The 11,485-nt window shown below is 38.0% G+C and overlaps 4 protein-coding genes across 4 annotated transcripts; 2 read left to right on the top strand and 2 right to left on the bottom strand.

Moving 5' to 3' along the window:
- Positions 1-150: 150 nt before the first annotated feature.
- L201_004234 (uncharacterized protein) lies at positions 151-2,447 on the top strand (the record flags this gene model as incomplete). The annotated part of the gene is made up of 3 exons (XM_066219979.1): positions 151-401; positions 488-1,982; positions 2,046-2,447. 3 exons carry the CDS (start codon positions 151-153, stop codon positions 2,445-2,447), a joined length of 2,148 nt encoding a protein of 715 aa, XP_066076076.1.
- A 596-nt stretch (positions 2,448-3,043) lies between these two features.
- Positions 3,044-3,863, bottom strand: L201_004233 (uncharacterized protein; the record flags this gene model as incomplete). The annotated part of the gene is made up of 3 exons (XM_066219978.1): positions 3,044-3,122; positions 3,170-3,474; positions 3,615-3,863. 3 exons carry the CDS (start codon positions 3,861-3,863, stop codon positions 3,044-3,046), a joined length of 633 nt encoding a protein of 210 aa, XP_066076075.1.
- A 1,006-nt stretch (positions 3,864-4,869) lies between these two features.
- On the top strand, positions 4,870-6,016 carry L201_004232 (uncharacterized protein; the record flags this gene model as incomplete). The annotated part of the gene is made up of 2 exons (XM_066219977.1): positions 4,870-5,262; positions 5,369-6,016. The coding sequence occupies 2 exons, from the start codon at positions 4,870-4,872 to the stop codon at positions 6,014-6,016; spliced, it is 1,041 nt and encodes a 346-aa protein (XP_066076074.1).
- Positions 6,017-6,527: 511 nt separating this feature from the next.
- L201_004231 (uncharacterized protein) lies at positions 6,528-11,018 on the bottom strand (the record flags this gene model as incomplete). Its single annotated transcript, XM_066219976.1, has 6 exons — positions 6,528-8,189; positions 8,276-8,434; positions 8,500-8,837; positions 8,900-9,225; positions 9,290-9,715; positions 9,775-11,018. 6 exons carry the CDS (start codon positions 11,016-11,018, stop codon positions 6,528-6,530), a joined length of 4,155 nt encoding a protein of 1,384 aa, XP_066076073.1.
- Between the last annotated feature and the right edge of the window lie 467 nt (positions 11,019-11,485).

Raw genomic sequence — 11,485 nt, 5'->3', positions numbered from 1 at the left:
AATCTTGTAAAAAAGACCTTCGGTGACGTTGACGTCGTTTATGACGCCGACCAAGGTGAATTAACTGGGTTTCCGTTTCTTTACTTGTCTATCAAGGCATCAATCTATCAGCGATAGGTATGGGGATTCAGAATACATAGCCCATCAGCAATGGCACCTACTACCTCGATACCTCATGCGGGGTCATCAGAACATCCACAGCCTGTCATCCTCCAATCTTCTGACTTAGTCTCTTCACTTCCTGCTCCCTGCCTTCGTCTTCTCGTCCTTTTTGCAAGACCAATAGCTCTTTTTAAAGTATTGCTAGAAATCTTATTTTGGAGAACTGGCAGAAGGGTACAAAGCTGGATGGTCATTGGAGCCTGGTGGTCATTATGTCTTGCCTCAGGTCATGCATTCAGGTAAGAACCCTTTCGCGGAGCCAATCCAAATACCTCATTACTTGCCTTGGTAGACTTATATTGATTAAAATCTCCTGCAAATACAGATATCTACTACCAGCTCTGATATTCATACCTTTCATACCACTTTCCACTCTTCGTCTGAAATCTTCAACAAAACAACCGACAAAGAATACTTCTGTAGAACCTTCAACATCCGACAGTTTGATTATAACATTATCAGATATAAACGCCATATATGCTCTTCTTCCACCTTCACCTTTACCTAAAATCACTAGCTCGTATGAAAGATTTCGTCAACTTGGTTCTTTAAGATTAGTCAGAGGTTTGATCGTTATATGGGTAACTTGGCTCATGTTGGGTCAGGTTATAGGTTATCGAACTTTACTAGGGATGGTAGGCACAATAGTATTGCTGTTACCTTCACCACCTTTAGCACATATAGTTAATTTATTATCGAAATCATTGTTTATAAGAAGATCGTTAGCGTTAGCATTTTTATTTACGTTTGGATCACCACCCGAATCATCATACAAATTTTCCGTTACAGATTTTTCACCTTTAGGTTGGGTAAAATCAAAATGGACTACATCACGTCGTCCCTCTCTAGCATTTTCTTTAAAACCAAAAATGTCTTCTTTATCTCAATCGAACCTTTCTGAGTCAGCTATAGCAGACGATGATGAAGAGGGAAAAATGGAAAAGGTCGAACAGCCAATTTACTTTAAATTTGAATTACATGAAAATCAAAGATGGTGGATGGGTTTAGACTGGACTTCAGCTTTATTACCACAAGAACGACCTTCTTGGTGTGATAATCACTTACAACCTGTTTCACCACCTCAGAGTTTCATTTTACCTCAATCTACTTCTATAATAGTTCCTCAACCAACAGTAAACGATCCAAAAGCCAAAGTTCAAAGAACATCAAATTGGAAATGGTTAGACGATGATTGGCATACAGTCAAACAAGGTCCAGCCGCTCTCCTTACTTCCACTACTGGAGGATCAGCAAAACAAAATCAAACTATTCCTTCACCTACCATACCACAACATCATGATGATGAACATGGATTTACTGTTCCTAATCAACCGCAGAACACTGGTAATACTACTTCAGGTGGAGCATCAAGTAGACCAACATCATTCATATCAACATTTGGATCTTCACCACCAACGGCTACTGGTGAAGATACTCTATCACCTGGTGCAAGAGCACAATCCATAGCAGAACAAGCGTTCACAAAAGGATTAGAAAGATTGAAAGCTAGAACTGCATCAGTAGCTGCAAATGCTACTTCTTCCTCATCATCTTCATCAGCAAATAATCAAGCTGGATCATCACCAAGGAAAACGTCAGATACAAGTAATTTCAGTTTCCGACAAAGAACAACATCTCAAGCGAGTGATGATTCACATCATACAACTAATGATCATCACGATTTACCAAGTAATGTGAATGTTCAATTACCATTACCTGGCGAAGTTATCGTTGAAAAAGATGACGCAACAGATAATGATGGTTGGGTTTACGGTGATAATAAATGGGAAGGTATGGGGCCTAAAGGTGGATTAGGAAAGGTAAGCATTCCTCCTTAGTATCAAGGAGTAGTCTCGAAGCTTATATCGATGTTCCTATCGTAGTTCACCAGACGTAGAAGATGGACAAGAAGAGCGGTATTGATCGAAACAGTAACAAAGATCAAATCAATTGAAGAACCACCTATAATCGTACCACCTTCTTCCGCGACTACACCAGGAGGAGGACGTGAGATTACGCCTACGAATATACCGAATTCCCCTTTAAAAGCTAAAGCAGCTCCCGCTCCAGCAGTTGCGGTTGCAGTCAAATCAACACCTGTGGATGGAAAAGGTACAAGTATGAACAGGGTAGGATCAAGAAATTCGAACTCGAAAAGAAGCGATCACCATGAAGATAATATACATTCGAGTGGCGGTGTCACCGGGATCACTACAGGCACTCAAAATAGAGACGATGTCTTGAGATCAAGATTGAAGAAAGCCATGGGTTCTGTGGGTGGTTAAAGTAGTATGTACTGTTCTTAATGTCAAGTATAGTATATATTAGTACGCATGGAAAATCAATATCGTGCACGCCTGTAAGTTGATCAGGTACTGAAGTAGGAGCCCTTGGACATCTCTTGTACAATGACAATTGCAACTACTGACAATTTCACCACAGCAAGATTACAAGTTATACAAAGGGTTCTCGAAGTACATTTGGTGCTTGTGGTTATGAACCTAATTTCTCCAGATCGGGGATCTATAACCTTTTGGATTTCTTGTTATATCGATCAATGTCTACGTCGATATCCTCCTGATTATTACTCAACGATCTATTTGAGATACAACTTTCTCTTTCTTGCCATCTGTGTGCTTCTTCATTGCTGGATAGACTCCTTTTCCTTTTTCTTATACAACTATCCAGTCTCTTAGTCTCTTTGGAGATGACTAGTTTTATATCATCTAGACTAATTTTACTGTTTCTTCCAGAACATGTTTGATATCGATTCAATAACCAATAATTCTGAGTAAACATCATCGCTTGATGTTTTGCCCAGAATTGAAAATTACCTGAATCTCTACTTACTTCACTTTCGCCTTTTGTGGGGTATCTAATCCTATTCAGGAGTACCAATAAGATGATGTATCTTTGCGTAAGTTTCCTGGTAATCTTCAAGGATAATTCGATATTGCTTTCTAATGAACTAAGGATATGGTAGTCACATGTTTGAATTAATACCCACAAAACATCTGGTGGTGTGAATCTTTCTAATCTTTCTGAATTATTGTCTATATTCAGATCGAGATTGATATCAATGGGATTGACATCGTCATATTGATTTAGAGTAACTCTTAAGCATTTAGCTATCGCTGTATCTAATAAATTAGTATCATGTAACCAATCTTGGGGTCTTTTCGTGCCAGTAACTTTTGATAAATCGTTGAGGACAGAATAAAACTCCCAAGTAGGTGAAAAGAGCCCACACAACCTATTCAAACATCGTACTATTGATGTAGTGCAGACGGATGAAAGCAGTCGATCGGTATACTAAGCATATGAACGATATCATGGTCAGTCGATAAAGTCAACGATTCAGTATTTTACGATGGAGAAATCTCAAGCTTTGTGTATAAGCCTCACATCCTTATTTTACTTAGTCAAAAAAAATAAATATAAGAAAGACTTACTGTATTCAGAAATCTGATTTGTTCTTTTAGATCTTTGAGCTCACGATAAAGGCACAGTTGATTTCCTTCGGGTTTTTCTGCAGGTTTTTCGTCGGGTAGTTCACCTTGCCATTGCTGTATGTATTCTCTTTTACTGACAGGTGATGAATGCTGAAGCCGAAATGCCATATTCGAATCACTGCTTTTCAGGGAGTCTTCATAGTCAAATTTATGGTCCAAGTCTGCCTTTGTTGGTTTGGATGAAAGCATTGTGGGTTTCAGAGGTATCCACCTATCAATCCCCCCTTCTGAATCTCTGTCTCCCTCCGTTCTCACTGTTGATAAAGACGAAACTGAGCTTGTCTCTACTGAATATAAAGACTTCTTCTTTAAATCAATTTGGCCAAGTTCAATCAAGTCGAGTGAAAATGGTTTCTCCGGTTCTATACAATTGTCATAATCAAAGTGACTCATCCTTGTAGTAGATTGAGAAGTTCCTGATATCGACGTTGATGAGGCTGTCGACTTTTGGTAGGTTTCAAGATACCGTTCAGGCTCGAAGTTATCGCATGGGTTTCCCATTTTCTTTGGTCCGCCAAAAACCATGTTTCTCAACCTCAAGATGACAACAAGATATACAATCAAGGTTTTCCTACGCTTATATGTAGATGAAGCTGAATGAGCTATGAGTACAAGAGAGACTGAAAAACTACAAGATCAATTGATAGAACAAATTATTATCAATGTGAAAACATTACTGTAACAACAAATAAGATACAAATAAAGAAAAAAGAGTAAAAACACACGATCAAACTTGTATGAATGTCATTTATTGCTTGACATTGTTGCTGTGTCAGTTTGATGGGAATCTGAAATACAGTTTGAATAGTTTGTGTGCCATATACGCATACACCCCCATTTTGTATACAGACGATCAATCAACTTGGCTCATGAGTCATGATGTATTCCTCCTATCATGATTGCATGATTGTACGAGTAGTGTAAGGTACAGTAAAGTTGACTCAACATGGATTGTTTAGATTGTTTATCTTCCTCTTGCTAACATTGTAATAATACACCACTCAGTCATTTTCCTCTGTTTCCACATACTTTTTATCTCGATTAAACTGTTGAGATTTTTCAGTGCAATACTATGATATAGTATTGGTACATCCTCATTCTTGATCTTTTGGCATCCCACTCATGCACACTTATACCTCGCAATTCATCTAAAACAGGCTCAGGGGACTTTACAATCTCTTGGCAAAAAAAAAGTATGGCTTCCACCACAAAGCTCCTTCCGCCATTACCGTCTTTTCTACCCAGAAAACCAATAACATCAAGAACAAACACCGCTAGATTAGAATCCAAGAAATTCAAGTTAATCGAACAAGCACTGGCTCCTATAAAAATGTCGCAACACAACGTCAAGAAAACACACTCTCAAATAAACATATTACCTGTAGCTTTCCAAGAAGAAGTGGAAGTAAATGATATCATCGAAGAACCTACAATTACGCTTGATGGCAACAAGGAAGATCCCTGGGGTCCTAGATCTGCAAAAACCGACATTTGTGTCGATGTACACAATCTCAATGCTACAGAGAATGTCAGTATAAATGATGAGATCAGCATGCTTTACGATGATATTTCTAGTAAGGAAGATGGTGTAAGTTGTTTGTCTGTGATTACTAATTTCCAGTGGCTCGTCTTTGATGGAATGCTAGTGTAGTAGTAAGCTAACATGATGTAACCATCTTTCCACACTACTCTAGATCATCCGCCATTCATCTCCACAACCAGTCACAAAAGCATTAGCTAAATTATGTGGCGTTTTTCCACCTTCCAAGTTATTTCACGAAGGTTTACAGAACTTATCAAGAGTCGTTGGTTTATCGGACAAATATCCCTGGTATTTCTATCATAGTTCACTGGATGAAGCATTCTCAAGATCTATCAACACCTTATTAGAGCATTATGACGGTTCAAAGATTGTTTCACCTTTCTTCGAGTTCGGGTACACATATCAAGAACAGATTGAAAGATACACACCACCAGACATATTATGGGTTTTGATTCAAACTAGCGACAGACAACTCATGGATAGTTTGTTAAGAGTTCTCAAAATACACTTAGAAGAATATAAGCATACTCAAAAAGGTGTAATAATAACACTTCTCTTGAGAAAGTTACAAGATATTAGATGGAACTCGTTCAAAGGTTGGAAATCTTGGTCAGAAACCATGGGTTTACTTTTCACCCAAAGCGGATATTGCTTGACAGAAGAAATAGATATTCCAAGAATAACTCGGAGTGAAATTTGGAGCGCAATTGGTAGTTGTAGTAGAAAGAGGAAAAGAGTACATGATGATCAATATGATAATGATGATAAGGATGAATATAGGAAGAGGAAAAGGATATAAACGGTGTGTTTAAAGGGTGATATGACACTGAGAGATAATGTCACTGAACCTTTTCATACGGTATTTAAACGCCACAAAATTATATCGCATTTCAAAAGTCATTCCCAATTCTTTCCGCTCGTAAATAACTCTTCTTTTCCGCTATGTCTAAGTTTTTTAACAACAAGATACAACTTTGTAAAGTAACTTAACTTTTATATTTGGTTTGTGTCTCCTACATCCATTGACATGCATAACAACTGTGCTTGTCAATAACATATTTCACTACACTTGCTGTCACTGTTTTGACGCAATAATACGGCAATATGATGTACTGTGTCTATCTATCTGGATACGGTACTTTTACAACAAACATACAAAAGGCAAAAAGGTATTCCTCTTATCATATAACAACAAAATCACAAGAACCTTACAACGTACAACCTAAAAAAACAAAAAATCTATTTCGATCTATGTTATATATATATATATATATGTCAACATTGTACTAATTACTCAAATGTCCCTTTTCCTAAATCTTCATCTCAGAACCTAAAATCTGTTTTGATCTAGACTGAAATTCATCTTTATAACCTTTCCAAACTTTCCACCAGATTTTACCTACTTTATTTTCATTGCTAATCTCATCATCCACATCCCCATCCGCATCTTGGTCTTCCACTACTATTTCATCATCTTTTTTTTCTTCTTCCTTATTATTGCTATTAGCTTTTATGATATAATCTTCTTGTAAAGGAAATTTTTCTCTTAAGATTGTTCTCATAAACCTTAACATCTCTAAACATCTTTCTAATCCACCAATTAACGAAGTAGAAGAATTGATTGATTTTAATAACCAATTTTTAACTTTATCAATATCTTTCTTATTTGGTTCATTTCCGTTTCTAGATTCAATCCATTTTTCAATTACATTTAAGATATCCTGAATTTCAGTTGATTTGAACAAAGCTGGTTTGTTGGATTTTTTGATTGTATATTTTAAAATTTCCTTTGATGATAAATTATGATTATTTCCATTGGGTAATGGTGGTAATGAGCCACTTCTACTTCCTCCACCCTTGGTAGGTGAAGCAGAATATGATAAACCTCTAGAATATCTTGATGAAAAACCTTGATTCTGACTTTGACGTGATCTTATTATACCTTTCTCTCTTGAATTGAGATTACTATTGAATCCATTTCCAGGTTTCAGTAATGATTTTCTTCTACCCTGTTTCATTCTTTCTTCTTCAATAATTTCTTTTCTCATATCTTCAGGTAAAGCTTCAACTACTTCAGGGTCTAAACCTAATTCCTTGATCTCAGATATTTTATATCCTCCAATTTTCTCTTGAGCATGGTCTTCGGCTGGTTTGGGATCTGATTTACTTAAATCAACAACTTCAAATTCATAATCATCCTCATCTTTTTCTTGAGCTTTGTTCCACGCGCTAAACAAAGGTCTATCAGCTAATTGATTAGATTTCATTTGAGTTTTCATCTTAGGTCTCAACTGTTTTGTTATATGTGCGACCGAATGTTGTTTCTTCACAGGCGATACCGTCGTAGCTCGATTTTGTGTTGTATCGGTGGGAGCATTCGAAACTAGTTTTTCCGATGCAGCTCTAGTAGAGCGCGTTTGAGCTCTGGTTCTGGCATGATCACGTTTAACCTCTTCTTGTAAAGATGCCGGTAAAGCCGCTAAAAATGAAGGATCTATACCTTCTTGACTATCATCTGTTGGTAGACGAGACGGGCCAGCTTCGGGTTGAGGTGTAGGCGATTTTGACGCTCTTTCGTGCACCGAAGGCGAGCGGCTTGGAGATCGTGACAGAGTCTTTTTGTGGGCTTCAGGTTCCTGAATAGGTGAATTGATTGTTTCCTTGATTTTCTTGAATCTCGGTGTTTCCACCTGAGCTGATTCTTCTTTCGCACTCGGTTTGGGTGTGGGTTTCGTCTGAAAGCTCAACATCCTTTGCCCAGCTTCCCTTTCTTTGACTTTATCTTTATCTTCAGTATCTAGCTTAGTGACTTGTATTCCCACACCTCTCAATTCCACCGGATCTAAACTCAGAATACGAAGCAATTTGACGGCTTCTCGACCTAAGATATCCGGATCATCTGTCGGATTACCACGAGGTCCAGAGATAGCGGCGGATTTGTTGAAAGCTTCACACCATCCATGTCCGAGGAACTGGGGGGGCATGTGGTGTCAGCATTCAAGTGTGTTTTATAGCACCAATCAGAGTCTCACAACTTCGAAGTAAAGCAAGCACTGACCTTCGGTGGTTCAACGGGTGCTTCAGCGTGTCGTTTCATCAACTTGAGAGTTATCTGTCGACCTTTGACAGCGAGATTCTTCATTCGTTTGGCAACTTCGGCAGCAAGATCATTTACGCAGATTTCAGCTTGTTCAGAGTTTTTGAACCGGATACCGTACTAGTGAAAGATATCAGGTCCTAAGTACTCCTCTGATGATTGAAGATTACAGTCTTGGGACTTACATTCATCTCAGCACTTATACTTTTTCTGATTTTATCAGGTTCCAATTTCCTTTCATCTATACCTCTTAGATAACCGAATAACATTTCACCGGTTTTCGGACCTAAAACACGTTGAAATGATAATTTGTTTACGTTTAGTAATTCCGATACTTTTGATGAACCGAACTTTTCTTCGATTTTCGATTTTATTGAGTAACCTATTGAAGGGAAATCTTCGACATCTAAGGGAGCCAGAAAGTTTGATACATCTTCGTGTAAGAGGTGAGCTACACCTGCTGGTTTTGCTGATCTTGTAGCTAATTTCGATAACAAGATATTATGTGATATACCAATCGATACTATTTTACCAGAAACATATTCAGACATATGGTATTGAATATGACGTGAGATGCCAACTTACCTTCACATCCGTCAGTGAGCTTCCTTACCTCGTCCCTTATCTTTTCAGCTACTTCGACTGCAGGATCACGAACTCTTTTGATTTGTCGGTTGTTGAGTCGATTTGCAGACAAAAGTGGATTGTCGTTATCAAAGCGATCATCAATTACTCCGGAAACATGTTCACTCTCATCTATAGCTTCCTCTGGAGCCATAGCTCTAGCATTGACAGCACTGGTCACATCTATCAATGCTTCATCCACAGAAACAGCTTGAAGATCATCTGCATATCCCATTAAAACAGTGTAGAATGCTAAAGAATATTTCTTGTATGTGTCGAATTCATAGCTAGAGACTTGATGTGTCAGCTGTCAAGCACGACCGCGGAATTTGCAAGCTACATCAGACTTACGGTATAGTCTGTAGTCCATCACCAACTAGGGTTCTAGCTCTTCCTAAACTCATACCATTTTTAACACCTTTTGCTCTAGCTTCATAAGAACAACTTGCGATTTCTGAGGTACTACTTGCATTTTTTCCAGCCTGAGAGTGACAAACTACAGTAGGTTTACCTTTCAGATGAGGCCTTGTTGCTAAACCACAAGAAACGAAAAAACAATCAAAATCAACATGAAAAATAACCTTTTCCTTTTCACTTATTCCGCCAGCAATTTCGTTATTGTTGATATTTCGCGTTGAAGGTAAAGCCGAATTGGCAAATGAAAAAGGTGATATAGTTTCTGATGATGGAATTGATAAAGACAATTCTTCTGAACGTTTTTGTGCATCCGCAACTAGTACCTTCAATTCCGATTTCCACGTTGCCAAGTGATGTAACCTGCCATACCGCGATATACATCAGCTTGATTCAAGAAAACATTCAGTACAACAACTCACCTAGAATTTTGATAATATCCATCAATGAAACCACCTTCATTACCTCTTTCAGCGGTATTTTTGATTCGCCATTGATCGTTCTTAAGCGCTTGAGCTGCATTTTCGTTCGACTCCTTTGAATGATAAAACTCCCAAGGGCTCTCCGATTTCTGTGCTTTTGCCGGTAATGGAGGTGCCGGAGAAGGTGACTCCTGCTTATGGAGGGATTCGGAAGGCTGAGGTGATTTGAGGGGATTTATGGGTATAGTCGAAGGCCGATAAGGCGCAAGAAGCGATTGCGTTGCAGTCGAAAGCTGAATTGGGGGTAATGTCTGCTGAAGAGCCTCTGGTATTTCTACTTTGCCTGACGATAATTTGGTATCACTCGCTGCTGGCGTTGATTGTAGTACTTCCTCTTTAGTGTCTTCCGTGCTATTTTGACTAGGCTCTAGTTCATCTCCAAATTCCTGCTGAGAAGGGATTTGCTGACTTTTGAAAAACCCTTCCATACCTTTTCTTGAATTTTCTTCCCAACCACCAATAATTTGTAATTTCCATCTTGTCCAATCTAATAATTTATTTTCTTTACAACTTTGAGTGATCCAACCTTCTCTTACAACTTTATAATTCTTGAATTGATTAAATTTCGATTGAGTTAACATTGGAGCAATAATGAATTTTACCATACCTTTATTTCTTAGAACAGGTCTAACTTCACCACCTCTTTGTAAAATCAATTTTCTTAATTCTTCCATCGGTGGATTCGTATTACCATTGATATAAAATGATAATCCATTGAAAATCTGTTTAATCCCTTCTTTCGCTGAAGCTAAAGCGATATCACGATTTTGAGTTTGTACTTTAATTTCTTTCTTTCTCATATAATCCCCAATATCACCAAATTTATTAGGTGCATATTCTGGATTAGATAGATATGAATGTGGATCATCTATCATACCTAAATCTAAGAAATCTGATCTTTTAGGTAGATATGATAGGGTTGTTGAACTTGATTTAGAAGGTGAATCATATCTACCCCTTTTGATTTCTGGCTTAACTTCTTCTAGTGCTTCGTCATCATGTGTTACATCTTGAAATATCGTTGTATAATCTGATTGAGGTGAACTCAACTCTTCTCTTGGTCGCTTGATTTTAGTGGGTGGTGAAGGTAAAGCCACGGCAGCTGCTTCAGTCCAAAATGAAGGTGAAGACATAGGGAACGTTGATGAAGTTGATGGTGGAGGTGTCCCATTTTGTTGAGACATCCTCCATACCGTTTGTTAGGTAAAGAGAAGAAACAATATAAAGGCTTATCATATATCATATGTGCTATAAGGTTATATGACCACGATTATGATGCTAACCATGAAAAAGGATGTCAACAAACGTAACGCCCGAAATCCCAAATCGAGAACATTACAAGATTACGTGATGGGATGAAATAGGCTAATCACCTATCCCACGGTAGAATAGTCCAGTCAAAATGTCGGCGATCACCGTTAAGCGATTTTATATATTATTTCTTTTGTAGATAGTCAAAAGTAGGCTGGAAGTGTTTTCACGACAATCTGAATAAGGCTGAGTTAGATTAGCTTATCGCCCTCCATTTCACTTTCTACTGCATGTATTCTTTGATGAGTTGCTGACTAAACAAATGTGGAATGAAGCGAGCTGGAGATTAAACGGTGTCAGACAATCAAGTCAAGGTGACAGACTGTGATATCTAACTACT

The sequence above is a fragment of the Kwoniella dendrophila genome, chromosome 5, assembly GCF_036810415.1.
Source record: "Kwoniella dendrophila CBS 6074 chromosome 5, complete sequence".
In the NCBI taxonomy this organism is placed as follows: domain Eukaryota; kingdom Fungi; phylum Basidiomycota; class Tremellomycetes; order Tremellales; family Cryptococcaceae; genus Kwoniella; species Kwoniella dendrophila.
This window is presented reverse-complemented; position numbering and strand designations above follow the sequence as displayed.